Source organism: Psittacula echo, assembly GCF_963264785.1.
Source record: "Psittacula echo genome assembly, chromosome: 3".
NCBI lineage: Eukaryota > Metazoa > Chordata > Aves > Psittaciformes > Psittacidae > Psittacula > Psittacula echo.
The window spans coordinates 97,563,875-97,577,631 of NC_137736.1; the positions used below are offsets into that span (position 1 = coordinate 97,563,875).

A 13,757-nucleotide genomic window follows, 5' to 3' on the forward strand; every position below is an offset into this window, starting at 1 on the left:
AATGTGAGATTGAAATTTCATGCAGAAAACTGTTTCTGAATCTGACTCTGCCATTCACCTGAGTGATCATCTTTTGGCAAGTCATTTTCCAGCACTTGTTTCTCTTTTTTTTCTTCAATGCATACTTATATTCTCTGCCCTGTGAAACAGGAGATGCTTTTGATTATGTGGGTTTTTGATTTCCGAACCTGCTGGGCTATAGTACCATTTGAGGGCAAATGATAAGAAAGGGAATCATAGAATCACAGAATGTTTTGGCTTAGAAGGGACCTTAAGATCATCCAGTTCCAACCCCCGTGACATGGGCAGGGACACCTTCCACTAGACCAGCTTGCTCAAAGCCCCATCCAGCCTGGCCTTGAGCACTACCAGCTTCTCTGGGCAACCTGTGCCAGTTCTTCAACACCCTCACAGTAAAGGATTTCTTTTCTTCCTAATGTCTAATCTAAATTTACCCTCTTTTAGTTTAAAAGGAACCATTTGTTCTATCACTACATGCCCTTGTAAAGGGAAAGATTGAAGAATTCTTATGTGATATGCAGAAAGGGTAGAGAAGAGGTTGGTCAAGTTAAAAAATTCACCAGAGCCAATTAATTCTTTTGCAGAACCTTGATTTTTTTATTTTTTAAATACTCCAAAATAATATTAATCTGTCCAGAGTATGATAAATGGGTACTATCCATTGCTTAAGCGTAACCCTACTACTGATTTTGTATAAAAGTGTAACTTCATTCTTGCAGAGCTCAGTCAGAGGTGTAGTGGAGTTCTCTCATTGAAGTTGAGAATTTGGGCACTAAAGATTTTTATTTTTTTGTTCCTGTTGGCAAATTATCCTTCAGAAAACAAATTTATAAACGTCAGTCAAACCCAGTGATTGTGATTTTATCATCATATACCTTTCTTTGCTTTGCAACCCACTTTGTCATTTCACATAATCAACACAGAAACATTATATTTCCTTTTTTGTTCATTTGTTCTTTCTCCAGAAAGCCAACCAGAAGAAAAATCTGAAAGCAGCAGCACTGGTGAGTATGGACACTTTATTTGCAACACTTGAGAAATTAATTATGACTGCAGCTTTTCAGTTCTACTTTTCAAGAAAAAGGAGTCTTTTTTTTGTTGTATTTGTAGGGTAGAATATCATAAAATTGAAACATGACTTCATAATCTGATCATCTACTGTGACCAAATGCTTAAATTACTTACATTTTTTTATTCAAAAGGAGGGGAATAAAATGATGAGGGAGAGATTTAGAAATGTAATGTTCTTTGGAATGTTATTTTATATTATTTTCTTTATTCCTCAACTTTTTTATTTTTTCTAGGTTCATTGACTCTGTTTTTCAGTTAGAATTCTTTCCTCTCAATTGGAAAGTCTGTGGCAAATTTCCCAATCTTTCATTGTTTGATTTTAATTGCACAGACTAAGCAGTCAGAAAAAAAAGGGATGGTGTTCTAGTATTGTACTTTATTCTGTTTTTCTAATAAAAATGAAATTCTCATGAAAGACTTACAAATTCTTCGGAAAGAGTCAAAAATGGTTAGTTCCCTGATATTGCCTCCCAGTTACATATTAGTCAGTCCAATAATATCTTGGGTAGAGTTAAAAATTCTAAGGGTACTTCTCAAACTGCAGTTGCTAGAGTAAAAGTGTTTGGATTTTTACACAGTTCAGAGTAGTAAATAAAAGTATTGCCCTTTGATTGTTTTTTTGTGTAAAATGGGCAACATGCTTATTTCATGTAGGATAGCAGCCTTAGGAATCTAAATATTTTATTTCAGGTCTGTGCAGACTTCCTTTATAGCCACTGAAGGAGATAGTTCCAGAAAGTCTTATTCTAAATAAGTATATCCGAGTGCAATTCCCCAGCAGCTGGACCAAAGCTCTCTTTCAGGCTATATGTTCCTAGCCCCCTGCTCCCTTCTCTTCTGCTAAATCCATTGGGTTTGCATTACTGAAATTCCCAGACAGGTACACAACAGCATAAGAACCTTACAGTGTTAAGTAGTATTTAAAAAAATCCCCTTTTCTGCTTTTATTTAAAAGGTGTTTCAAAAATAACTTTAACGTGTTAGCGCAAGTAAGCACCAATGTTAGCAAGAGCCTGTGAACCTGTGAAACTACACACTGCTAACACAAAATATATAGACAAATCTCAGTTTTGTTAGTAGAAGGATTACCTCTGATGCACACATATTAAATAGTATTGGAAGTGAGCTGACACTCGTAAGTGGTAATGGTAGAGATAGTAGATGGACTGGGAAGAGTCTCATGCCTTTCTTAAAAAGCAGCTCCTAAGCACAAGAGTAATGATAGTGGGTTTTCAAAATGTCTTCTTGAAAGTAGTTTTTCAAACACTTTAACATGGAGATACCTGGTTTTTTAATATTTTTTATTTGAATTTCATTTCAGCATCAAATATTGTCAAAAGTGTATACTTTGTGTCTGCAAAGAGTAGGGTTTGGGTTTTGTTTTATTTAGGATGGAATTCTGTATAATATTGAGATTCTTTTTATTACACTGGCTTAAGCATATCAAAAGACTAGTGTTAGAAATGTTATAGCCTGTAGACTTGTGCTGGATCCACAGTGTGTTTTATAGCTTGCCATTTTCCCAGTTACTTATTAAAATCTGGTCACTCTGATTATATGTTAATCGTGGTACAGTTTTAAGGTTATGTAGGGCTACTTCTAGAGGTCAGCTTTTATCCCACTTGGAAACTGAGACTCACTGCTGTGGGATGTCTCAGATAAAACAGATTTTGAGAGATTAACTGCTAAAATGAATCAGAATTTTGACACTTACATTGCATTTCTCTGATGTCCCTTAGTTGTAGGGGCGCACCCTGGTTTTGCTTTGCTTTTGGAGTTTTTATTCTGTTTGGGTTTGCGTTTGAATTATTGTCTGCTCTTCACTCCTGGTGTCTCCTTGTTCTGCAAATACTGTGTAAGATAGTCACGTGTTTAGTTGTTTGTATTTTTGCTTCAGTCAGAAGAATGAATTACTGTATGCTGGAGGCTATTTAAATATGCTGACAAGATGAGTGCTAAACCCTTTTGATGGAATCAGGCTGGTTGTGGATTCAATTTCTGAGTAAATGGTAGGTGGTTACACTGCAGCATTTAAAGGAGGACTGTCACAGGTCAGTTGCACTTATTTGCCTATTCTTTTTTTCCTGAAAGTCATCATGAAACTCAGATGACATTTTCCAAACTGCCTCTCAAGTAATTCAAGTTATGGAGCACTCCATTTTGCTGTTAATCTACTTTATCTTGGACTACATAAGTACTTTTGAGGCAAAGATGATATCTTTTATGCATTTATGTAGCATTTAAGAAGACCCAGATAACTGCTTTTGGGTATTACTATAATAAAAATATGTAAGATTTATATGTAGTTAGATAGTAGATAAAGGAGGTAAATGAGGTAAATAACATTCAGAAATCCTTTGATTTACATGCTTAGGAAGTTCCCTGGCATTTTTGCATTGGTACTATAAATCTTCAGAATTTTTTACGTCGTAAATTGTAAGTATTAAGTGTGACATTTTAAATCACATTTATTGTCGCGTTGGTTGTAAACCACTTACCAAAAGATGAGATAGTACCAGCACTGCTATTCTACTTGATACCATTTGGAGAGAGATGATGTGATCCTGGGTCAGTCCAAAGGTTGGGTAGCTGGTATCTTGTCCTTGGTGGAGGTCAATAACAGATGCCTTGGGAAGAGTATAAGAATGATGTGAAAACATAGTGATACTTCCCCAAAATACTTCTTCCAGCCTTTAATGATTCACAGCTCAGAGAGATCCAGAGCCAGGGGTGATAGTGTTTTATTTAACAGGTCCTCATGGATTTTCCTTCTGTGAAATATCCCTGTTTGTTGAGCCTATGTAAACCTGAAGTATCTATAATACCTCGAATGATGCTATGGTTGTGGTCAAAATATTCAGGAATTAAGATATACATGGAACAAATTTACTGGAACTGAATTTGAGCTCCTTTCGCATCATTTTAGGTCACTTTTTCCATACAGATTCCTATTTGATTAGTGCTTGTGATGAACAGTGCTTGGTGATTCAGCCAGTATTCTTTAGTGCCTGAAGGCTGGTTTCTGTCAGATGGGAAAGGAGTGTAGCAAATTGCACACTCAGCTAATGGAAAAGAGAAATGAGAACTGGCTTTGCTTGTTCCTATATGATGATGAGCAAGTGGTTTAAACTAAAATATGTTTAAGTAGTTCCTGTTTGCATATGGCTTTGCTTGCACCTGCCTCTAGGTGCTATTGGAGGTGACAAGTTGTGAATACCAATCATTTGTGACAGTTAAAGTGTGATGTGCTCCTCATCTCTCCCCAAATAAAAATACCCAGAAGCTGCTGTCGTGAGCCTCTGTAGTGTGTTAAGAGCAATGTAAAGAAATGCCTTCTCACGCAAGAGCAAGTGTAACTAGGTACTGTCCTTGCGCAAGTGCGTAAGTGAAAGTTGCACAGGCGGCAATTGATTATAATGTTACCTAAGCTTTGAGAATGTCGTTTTGAAAGCACAGCACTGCTTTTGTGGGGGAGGGAGATGTGTGGGGAGGTGTATCAGCTCTGTGCACAATGTACAGATGCACCTTCTTCTTTAAGAATGTGTGCATCAGGGAGTGTTATGTGCAACTTACTAGTTGAAATTCCTGAACCTTCTTCAAGCCAATTGAACTCCTGGTGTATCCAGATTTCATGTCTTGAAGTCTCTAATGTAAGTTTATAGCAAATAGCAGCCTTCAGTACTTAATGTGTGTTAGGACAAGGTGCTAGTCATCTCTTTTCCCTAGACCTGCCAGTGAGTAGTGCAAATGCCTTCTAGTGAAGGCAAGAGGCACCATTGGAGTAATTTCTGAATTTACTTAGTTTAAAAGGAATAAATTATCTGAGCTGCTGCAGACACTACAGAGTGAGTCTAGTATTAAAATGTTGCCAGTTGTTAATGTGCACTTGCAGAGACAAATACACACTTGAATTGTCCTTAGATGACACTTGCTTCATTTTTAGATGTTGCAATCAAGTTGTTGTTTGTACATGTATCAGAATATTTGAAATTCAGTGTAAGCACATTGATAAACACTGAACTGCAAGCGGTAAAATGAATGATTTTTTGTTAAAGGCACAGAGTTCTTACATTAGGACACAGGACTGTGTAAAGCTGCTAAATGCACATTTGATTTTCTTTAAAGCAGTTAACATACTAATTTTACTTCAGAAGTGAAATTCTAACTGAAAAATTGTCAGAAGGGATAAACCAGTAATTCTTAATTTAAATACTAGCTTGCAACTCAGTGTTGAAGATAACTTCGTTATGCAATCCGCCATTTTCAAGCTACAGAAGGACTTTTGTCTTGAAATTCTAACTTGTTTCGTTGGCAAGTAAATGCAACAAAACTTAAAGTACAAGCTTCCCAGTAGTTTTCCAGGAGCCATAATGAGTAATGAGACTCCATTTGTAGCTGTTAAAACACATAAAAAAGCAACAGTTCCTGCTTTAAGGTATAGGTACTCGGTGTCTATCATACTGCTTGTAATATATTTAAAATATATATATAAGGAATCATGGAGTCATAGAATGGTTTGGGTTGGAAGAGACCTTAAAGATTATCTAGTTCCAACCCCCCTGCCATATATAATAAATATATATAATACATATATAATTACATATATTAGATATACTGGTTATAAATACGGTGGAGAAACAGGGAAGGTGCACTGATAGAACAGCAAAATGGATATGGATTTAATGTAAGTCAACACTAACTGGAGTTAAATTTTTTAAGAACTTGCCTTTGTGTGGCCTTCGTGTTCTTAAAGACTAGCTATTTATTTTAGTATACTGTAGGAATATTCTAACATTTATATTTGCCTGAGCAGCACCGATGTATGCATTGTCATGCAGCCTCTATCCTGAGAACAGTCCCCAGTGTAAGTCAGTGGGAGTCAATCCCAGAAACCTGTGCTGTCCTTCAGTGATGTCTGTGTCCAGCTTGTCAAAGTACTGCACTAAGCAGAAGTGTGCTGTTGGCTCGTATCAGAGTTCTTGGTCTTCCCTTCTGGCTCTTGAGAAATCCCATGAATTTCAGCTGTGCCTGGCATCACAGATCATGACTCCACAAATGGGTTTGTGTTTGTCTTCTGAGAGGGATTTTGCCGATTATTGCAGCTCACTCACCTGCTAGTATGATCACATCCGATGGGTTCAGACCTTTGCAGTATTGCAAATTAGAGCCTTGAGTGATGGATCAAAGGGGCAGAGGGAGATCAAATGCTTGCTGCATTGGCCCATGCGAAACTGGCGTGTAGCTGATGTAAAGCTAGCAGGAGGCAGTTTCAAAGTAAATAAAAAGGTGGTTCTGCATTCAGGATGTAATTGAGCTATTGAATTCTTTGCCAGAAGATGTAGATGTGTAGGTGGTATTTGCTAAAGGCTTACATGACCTTAGGGAAACCAAAGAGATATGTGAAGGAAAATCTGTGAAAGGGTACTGAGCTTGAGAAGACATCTGATGTAAGAGATCCCAAGCCACAAAAGCCTGGTGGACACTGGGATGCGTACCCAGTGGAAGAATCATACAGGGCTGTGCTGTCCTTAGGCTTCTTCATAGATATTTGCTCTTGGCCACTTTCCTGGAGTCATGATGCTGAACAAAGCAGACCTTTAGTCTGATCCAGTGCTGTTACCTCAGGCTCTGCTTCCCTCTGTTACACAGCTTGCATCAGGGATAGTTGAAGTATCTTCTTTTTAACCATGGAAGTCACTTTTTGAGAGGGAAGGCAATGAAGGCAAAGAGCAACTCTTCTAATGTTTTGTGTATTCATTTACCTCTGCCTTTACTAGCTGTAGCTGCGAGAGCACTGGAGGCTGCAATGCAGTTGACTTGAGCTTTCTGTATGCTTGAGTATGGAAACAATCTACCAGAGCTCATTTTGTGTTCTTCCTCAGTTATAAGGCTTTTCCAGCCCCAGCATCATGCCAACAGCCATGGTGATACAGGAGCTGGAGCGGTGTGTATCAGCGTATTCTGCCACAGCATATTGTGTTACTCATGGAGGTTGTCTTAGGGCTTTCTGTGTGCTGTGAATAAACTCTAAAGTCATCATCTGTGCTTGGCAGAAAAGTCTTACAGAGATGGACTTTTATCCATATGAGAAGGCATAAAGTAGCCTACATGTTAGATTTCTGCCCTGTTGGGAAAGAACATTATTTGCTGTTAATTTTAGAAAATGTTTTGGAAACACCACAGGACCTGGCAATGCTGCAGGCCTTAGATAAAGTTAGTATTGATAACACTCTTAACGCACGAGTACCTTTTTCTCTCTTTAGCTGATTCTTACCAGCCTGGCTTCCAGGCTCCTCTGAAATTACCAGTTTCAGCACTGATAAAATGTACTACTTTGTCTCTAATACTTGCCAAAGGCTTTATTTAAGTAGTAGAGAGGTAATAAATGGTTGGGTTTCGTGTTAGAGTTGCTTCTGTTTACTTTTTTTTTATGCTTAGCCTGTTCATTGCTAGTTTGTTTGCTTAATTTTTCTTCCTAATTGAGAGAGTCTGTACCCACCTCGGACCTGTGCCTTTTTTCCTTTATCTGTTCACTATGGTACAACATCAAGAACCTCCTTTGAGATAACAAGCAGCTTTCTGTGGAGCTGTGGCAGTAGATCTGTAGCTCAATGTTTTCTATCAGCAATTTTTAAAAAATGGGAATTTCTCTGACTTCTGCAAGAAAGAAAATTGTCTTTCTGAAACCTGACATATGAAAAGCCAAAAGAGAATTTTATATTATTTATTTTCTTAATTTGTTTTAATATAGTGCTTTCAGGATAATTAGACGTTACTTGTGTTATACAGCCTCGGTGTTGCACCGTGTTGGCATCTGCCTTCTCCATAAACCCAAGGCCCTCAGGTGGCAGTTATTGACATGGAGTCCCTCTACCTTCCTCGTCATCGTCTCCCAGTGCTCAGATATTGTAGGCTCTCTCCCCACACTGCCTCCTCCCCATCCTTGCTGCTCGGAGAATCCAGCCCTGCAAGCTTCCCTGAGTATAAGGCCCACAGCTTTAGCAAGACCCTTGGATGCTCATCTTCCTGGGGCATTTCCCTAGCAAGAAGCCTTGGGCTTTTAAAACTCAATTCTCATCTCTTTGGTGTGCTCCTGTGGCTGGTGAAGTGCCACCTCTTTACACAAGACACCGAACCTCCCTTCAGGAGATGTAAGCAAGAAAGCCTGCCACCTCTTTTTGGCCAGGTTTTCCACATCTGGAACAAAGCTGCTGTTGAAGGCTTGGGGTGGAGTGGTGTCAAAAGGCAAAAAATGATGCATGCATCCTGGAAAAGGGTAGAGATCTTATTTTTCAGGTAACTGAGATAAAACCATAGAATGGTTTGGGTTGGAAGGGACCTTAAAGATCATCGATTTCCAACTCCCGTGCCATGGACAGGGACACCTTCACTAGCCCAGGCTGCTCAAAGCCTCATCCAACCTGGCCTTGAACACTGCCAGGACTGGGACAGCCACAATTTCTTCGAGCAAGCTGTGTCCCAGTCTCTCACCACCCTCACAGTGAAGAATTTCTTCCTTATATCTAATCTAAATCTATTCTCTGTCAGTTTAAAGCATTCTCAGTTAAAGCCTAATCCTTGTCCTTTCATTACATGCCTTTGTAAAAAGTCCCTCTCCAGATTTCTTGTAGGCCCTTATATAATAAAACCATGTATATATATAATATTTACTTATATTAATATATTTAATAAATATGTATGTAGTGATAAAAATATTATATATGATATGTAATTTGTATTTATATAATATTTATATATAATATGAATAATGCTTGAGGTGGAACTAGTGGAATCATCCTTTACTGTCCAGAAAGATGGTGGGTTCACGAACTCTCTGTAAACCAAGGTGCTGTCCTCCAAAGTCATTCATGTTTCATCAGTAAACAAGGCAATACCATAGTCATTTTTAATGTTATCAGAAGTTTACATACCTTCAAAATGGCTAAATTTATAACAGTCATCATCTAACTACTTGGTTTTGAAACCTTAACATATTGAGCTTGCATGTCGTTGTGTGCTAATAGTGTTCTAAATGAGTAGCTGTTGTGTACAGCTGTAATTATTGTACCCGCTTTGTGAATGGTTTTGTGTCTGAAGTGGAAGAGCAATATTTTCTTCTGAAGCTTAAAATGAACAATGTGGCGTTAAATGATAACGGCTATGATGTTAAACTGTTACCAGCAGAGATAGAAACAGCTTTTTTGGGAGACTGTTGCTTTAGCTGTGTGTGGTACACCTACTAAACACATTTTTAGGAAAAGAAATCCACTGTCTAGTTCTACAGGATATTATGCAATTTCCCTCAGAAAGAAAGAGAGCTGCGCTTTCTTTTTCTGAGTGCTCGCTCATCTGCATTCCTCAGGTGTCATCATACATCTCCCTCCTACTTTCCCCAGTCCTTGCTGTGCTTCTTGATTTCTGGCATTTTATTGCAAATGATGATGGTTTATGGCAGCAGTGTTCTGCGACAGTGTTCTCTGTGACACACCAGCACAGAGGACTTGGAGAACATCTATTTCAAAAGTAATTAAAACCCATAATGTTAATTTTCTGATCTTAAGTTTCTTATGCCATATCAATGGCTTTTGTTTCAACCTTGTGAATTACGCAAGCCTATATCTCTTCATATCAAAACACCTTCAGGTTTATAACTGGTAGTCTCTTCCCTGTCAGTGTAATAATTTCTGTCCTTTGTTGCAGGACAGGAGACAAAATTAGGGTTAGGCAATAGTTATTTATCAGAGATGAAACAGTTCTAGCTGAAGAAAATAATCCTTATTTTGTCGTAGACCCAAGTTAACTCGTCCCCTTCATCCCCAAGCCTGATTCATAAGTCAGCAGAATCAGGGCAACATGACACTTCTACCCAAATAAATTCATGGATGAGGCACTGCCATTATTAAATTGTAGTATTTGTTGCCTGCCTTTATTCTGCTTGTATAATAATGGGCAGAGAAGGAGGAAGATCATTTTCTTCAGCTGTTCTCATCATCCTGAATAGAAACCTTGTAATGCTTATAAGAGGTGAAAATAACAGTACCACTGATTGCTGCAAATGATGATGTAATTTTTTTCCCCTTTAGGATCTAGAAAAATATTACCTACTGTAAAAATGAAGTGACCGATTGTCACTTACACAGTTGTAATAGGTACAAATGTAAAAAGGCAATTAAAAATAAGACATGAGTGAAAATGTCAATAATGCAATTATGCGGTGAAACACTGGTCAGTGGACTGAAGGTATAGCTGAAGCTATAATTTGACCTTGTGCAGCCTGCGTATTTCACAGCATCAAGGCTACCTCCAGATACCACATCTGGCTCTAGAAGTCACTGGGCAGTAGACAGCTGGAGACTGAGGAAGTAGTTCAAGGGAACATCTTATATATTTTTTTTTTCCCTGGGTTTATATTCTTAGCTAGGCATCCCTAACAAAGCACAGTAACATGCCTGGTGAAAGGGAGAGATGTGGTGGAAGAAAAGTGAAAAGTAGTTGTATGATGGGGTGAGGGGAAACAAGATAAGGGGAAGGATGTGAGGTTCAAAGGATCAAAAACAGTGGTTCTACTCAGAGATGTGGGGGATCAGGGGATGGAAACAGTTCACGGTCACCAGGGGACACTGGGCTAGACAGACCTTAGTCTGACATAGTGCATTAGGTTTTGTCCTTATGTAGAAATAAACCAAATAGTTGGTACCTATGCCAGCATACTGTCAAGTGTGATAGAAGAGCCCCTGACTTCTCCTCCACTGATGGAAAAGGTGGGTGTCCAAGTGTGGGTATTTTGGTCAGTTTGTCATTTACCTGTGTTTTTTCAAGGAATTCATAGGGGCAAGGATATTCTTTTTGTAGTGTATAAGGGTCAGTCCTGCCTTCCACTCCCTCTGTCCTTTCTGCTTGGTGGCTCCTTTTCTCAACCAAGAAAATAAGTCAGGGAAGCAAGTGGAGCTGCCCAAGCCTGGGAACAGGTTAAGTGCCTCCTTGGGGAAGGAGGAGGAATTTTTTACTCCTACCCAAGCAATTGAAGATCATCAGAGAAATTATGGAAATTGTCATTCCTTGCTGATACTTGTAGGACTCTTCTGCTAGGTTCATTGTGATCCAAGTCTTAATGAGAGAAGGAAGAATAATAGTACTTTGTATGCACATAATATTTTAAGTAATGTTGTTCCAGTAACTGTTAGTATTTCTGACTTAAGCACTTGGCTATGCAGTATTCTTATTGTCATAGTATTAGTGCCTTTTCTGGTACGCCCTACAGTGGTGGAACACAAATAGCTGCCTGAGTGACTAAACATGCAAAGTATATTTGTATTATATTTAGTGTATTTATGAAGTAAAAAGCAAATGTTATTCACAGTATGGAGGTTTTCTGTGGTCATTTTGGTCATACACGAAAGGAAGACACCTCCGTACCCTGGTTTGAAAAACTACTGAAGTTTTTAGCTAGCTTGAAGTGGTATGGTGTGATTCAGCATGGTTGTGGCCTTGTTCAATGTGAACAGGGAAGAGAATGATTTTTTTTTTACCCCTATTTTCCTTCTGTTTCTGCTGTGTGAATCAAACAGCACAGTGAGGTGCCTTCGATCAGGGATGGCATGTAAAACTCTCAAACCCTGACACTTGTAGAAATGCATAAGTGCTCATGAAAATGGGAAGACAAGATTGAAGTTAGTGTTACAACAGATGACTTCACCTGTGTGCCATAGATGTCAGGGGTATTTGCACAGAAATAAAAAAAAAAAAAAATCAGTGAAAAATGTTTAAGGTAATAATTCAATTTTAAATAACAAAAATAAAACAACACAGGAATTTATTTTTACTAATGTTTAGAAAACTCTATAACATGGAAAAATTACAAGTACATTTTTCACTTGGGGAAAAAAAAAATGGTATCAAGTTCTCTTTCTTTTTTGTAGGCTTAAGAAGGAAGCAGGTTCTCTGAGCCAAAAGCCTGGCAAGTAAAGGTTTTCCAGTAAATCATTGGAGAATAGCTATAGAATATTCTTAAAAGATGTTTCAGATTGTTTGAATTTTACCTGCAATTATGAGCTTGTGAATAGCTTGTATTTCAAAAGCATTTTCTACAATAAATGCAGTACCATCAAATTCTCTACTGCTTTTTCATGAGTGAAGAGAGGAAATACTGGTAATGCTTTCCAATACTAAAATGCTAACAGTTCCTTGGTGTTTGCCATCCTAACAGGCCAACTGAAAGGCAGGCAACCACAGTATATTTTACTTAACATGTATTGTTTATTTGAAAAAAACCCTGATTTTTGCTATTTTTGTTTTGTACTTTTCAACTGTAATGATCTTTTAAATCTCAGTCAAAGATCCGTTAAAGTGAAGGTGATAACCAAAAGTGTTTAAGTGAAAATGGATAATTTGACATCCTAGGAGCAACAGCCTTCTCCAGATGCTGTGCTTCTGCAGGCTCCGTATTTGACAGTGCTGGGAACATGCTTCTTTAAAACTTACAAATTGCTTATGGAGCTTTTTTAGATTGTCTTGTCACTTTTTTTCTTGCTTATGTAGACAGTTGTGTCCACAAAGGGCTTTTCATGTAATTGTTCCATGTTATAGTGTTTCTGTCTCTTGACGTAGAAAATCAGCAGGATTTTGGATTTCTTTAAGGGAATTTTCACATTTACTTTTCACAGAATTCCCACATATTCTTGTATGTACAAGGTTAGTGGTTAATAAGGAATTTTTTGAAGATACCAATTTGAAAATAACTTGCAGGAAGGAAAGGAGGGGGGCTGACACACAGTGATGGTGTATGTAAAGAATTGTATTTTACTATGTCTTTTGTTTGTAGGTAGTTAATGAAATAGAACAAACTCAAGAGAAGTTTTGGAATACATGAACAGCTCTAGAGCTCGTATGCCTGAAATGTGGAGATTTTTAAACAGTTCAGTTTGAAAAAGTTCTACTTGGAAGCACGTCTTTTATGATCTGTAAGTCTGTAACATGGGGACTGGATAGAAAAGTTTGTTGTTTCTAAACAGTGGGTTCATTCTGATGGAGTATTCTGGAGAGGATTTCCCCATTTGATAAAATCATATTGTTATATGTTTCAGTCACTGCTGCCTGGTCTGGAGATACACTGTTCCTCTCTCAATTCATCTCTGTAAGGGACCTAGTTAACAACACGCATTAAATGTTACAAATGAGATAGAATTCAATGTTGAAGGATAAGCGGACTTTGCATTTGCATTCCCAGTCACTACTACTAAGGATGGATTTGTTCCTCCTAAAAGCTGAAATAAAACTGTTTTCAGCTTATTTTGTGTTAGGTATTTTCCTCAGTTGTCACTTCTCGTATGGATTGTACTGCATTTTGTTGACATTCTTACTATTTCATTTATTTCTGTAAAAGTTGGTGTTTTGGGAAAGTTGGGAAACTATTTGGTTGTTTTTTTTTTCTTTCCTAGGATTTTACTTGAATTTTGGATTCATATGAGCTGTGAATAACGGTTGGATTCAGTGATGAACAAAGCTTAAATTTAGAATTAGTGCAGCTTCTTTCTGCCTCTTGTGATGATTTTTCAGTCTCCTTTTGCAGAGTGACTGGTTTGTAACACTTGCAGTTAAATTAGATGTAGTTGTTTCATAGAAGATATTAAAGCTTTGTTTGAAATATAAATGAAAAGATTTGATAA

The 13,757-nt window shown here is 37.9% G+C and overlaps 1 protein-coding gene across 1 annotated transcript in view; it reads left to right on the top strand.

The window, feature by feature from the left end:
- GTF2F2 (general transcription factor IIF subunit 2) overlaps positions 1 to 13,757 on the top strand; it is an 88,411-nt gene that overhangs the window by 16,059 nt on the left and 58,595 nt on the right. The window contains exon 5 of the mRNA XM_080612845.1: positions 987 to 1,025. Within this exon, the coding sequence (XP_080468971.1) occupies positions 987 to 1,025 (39 nt within the window). The remainder of the gene's footprint in view (positions 1 to 986; positions 1,026 to 13,757) is intronic.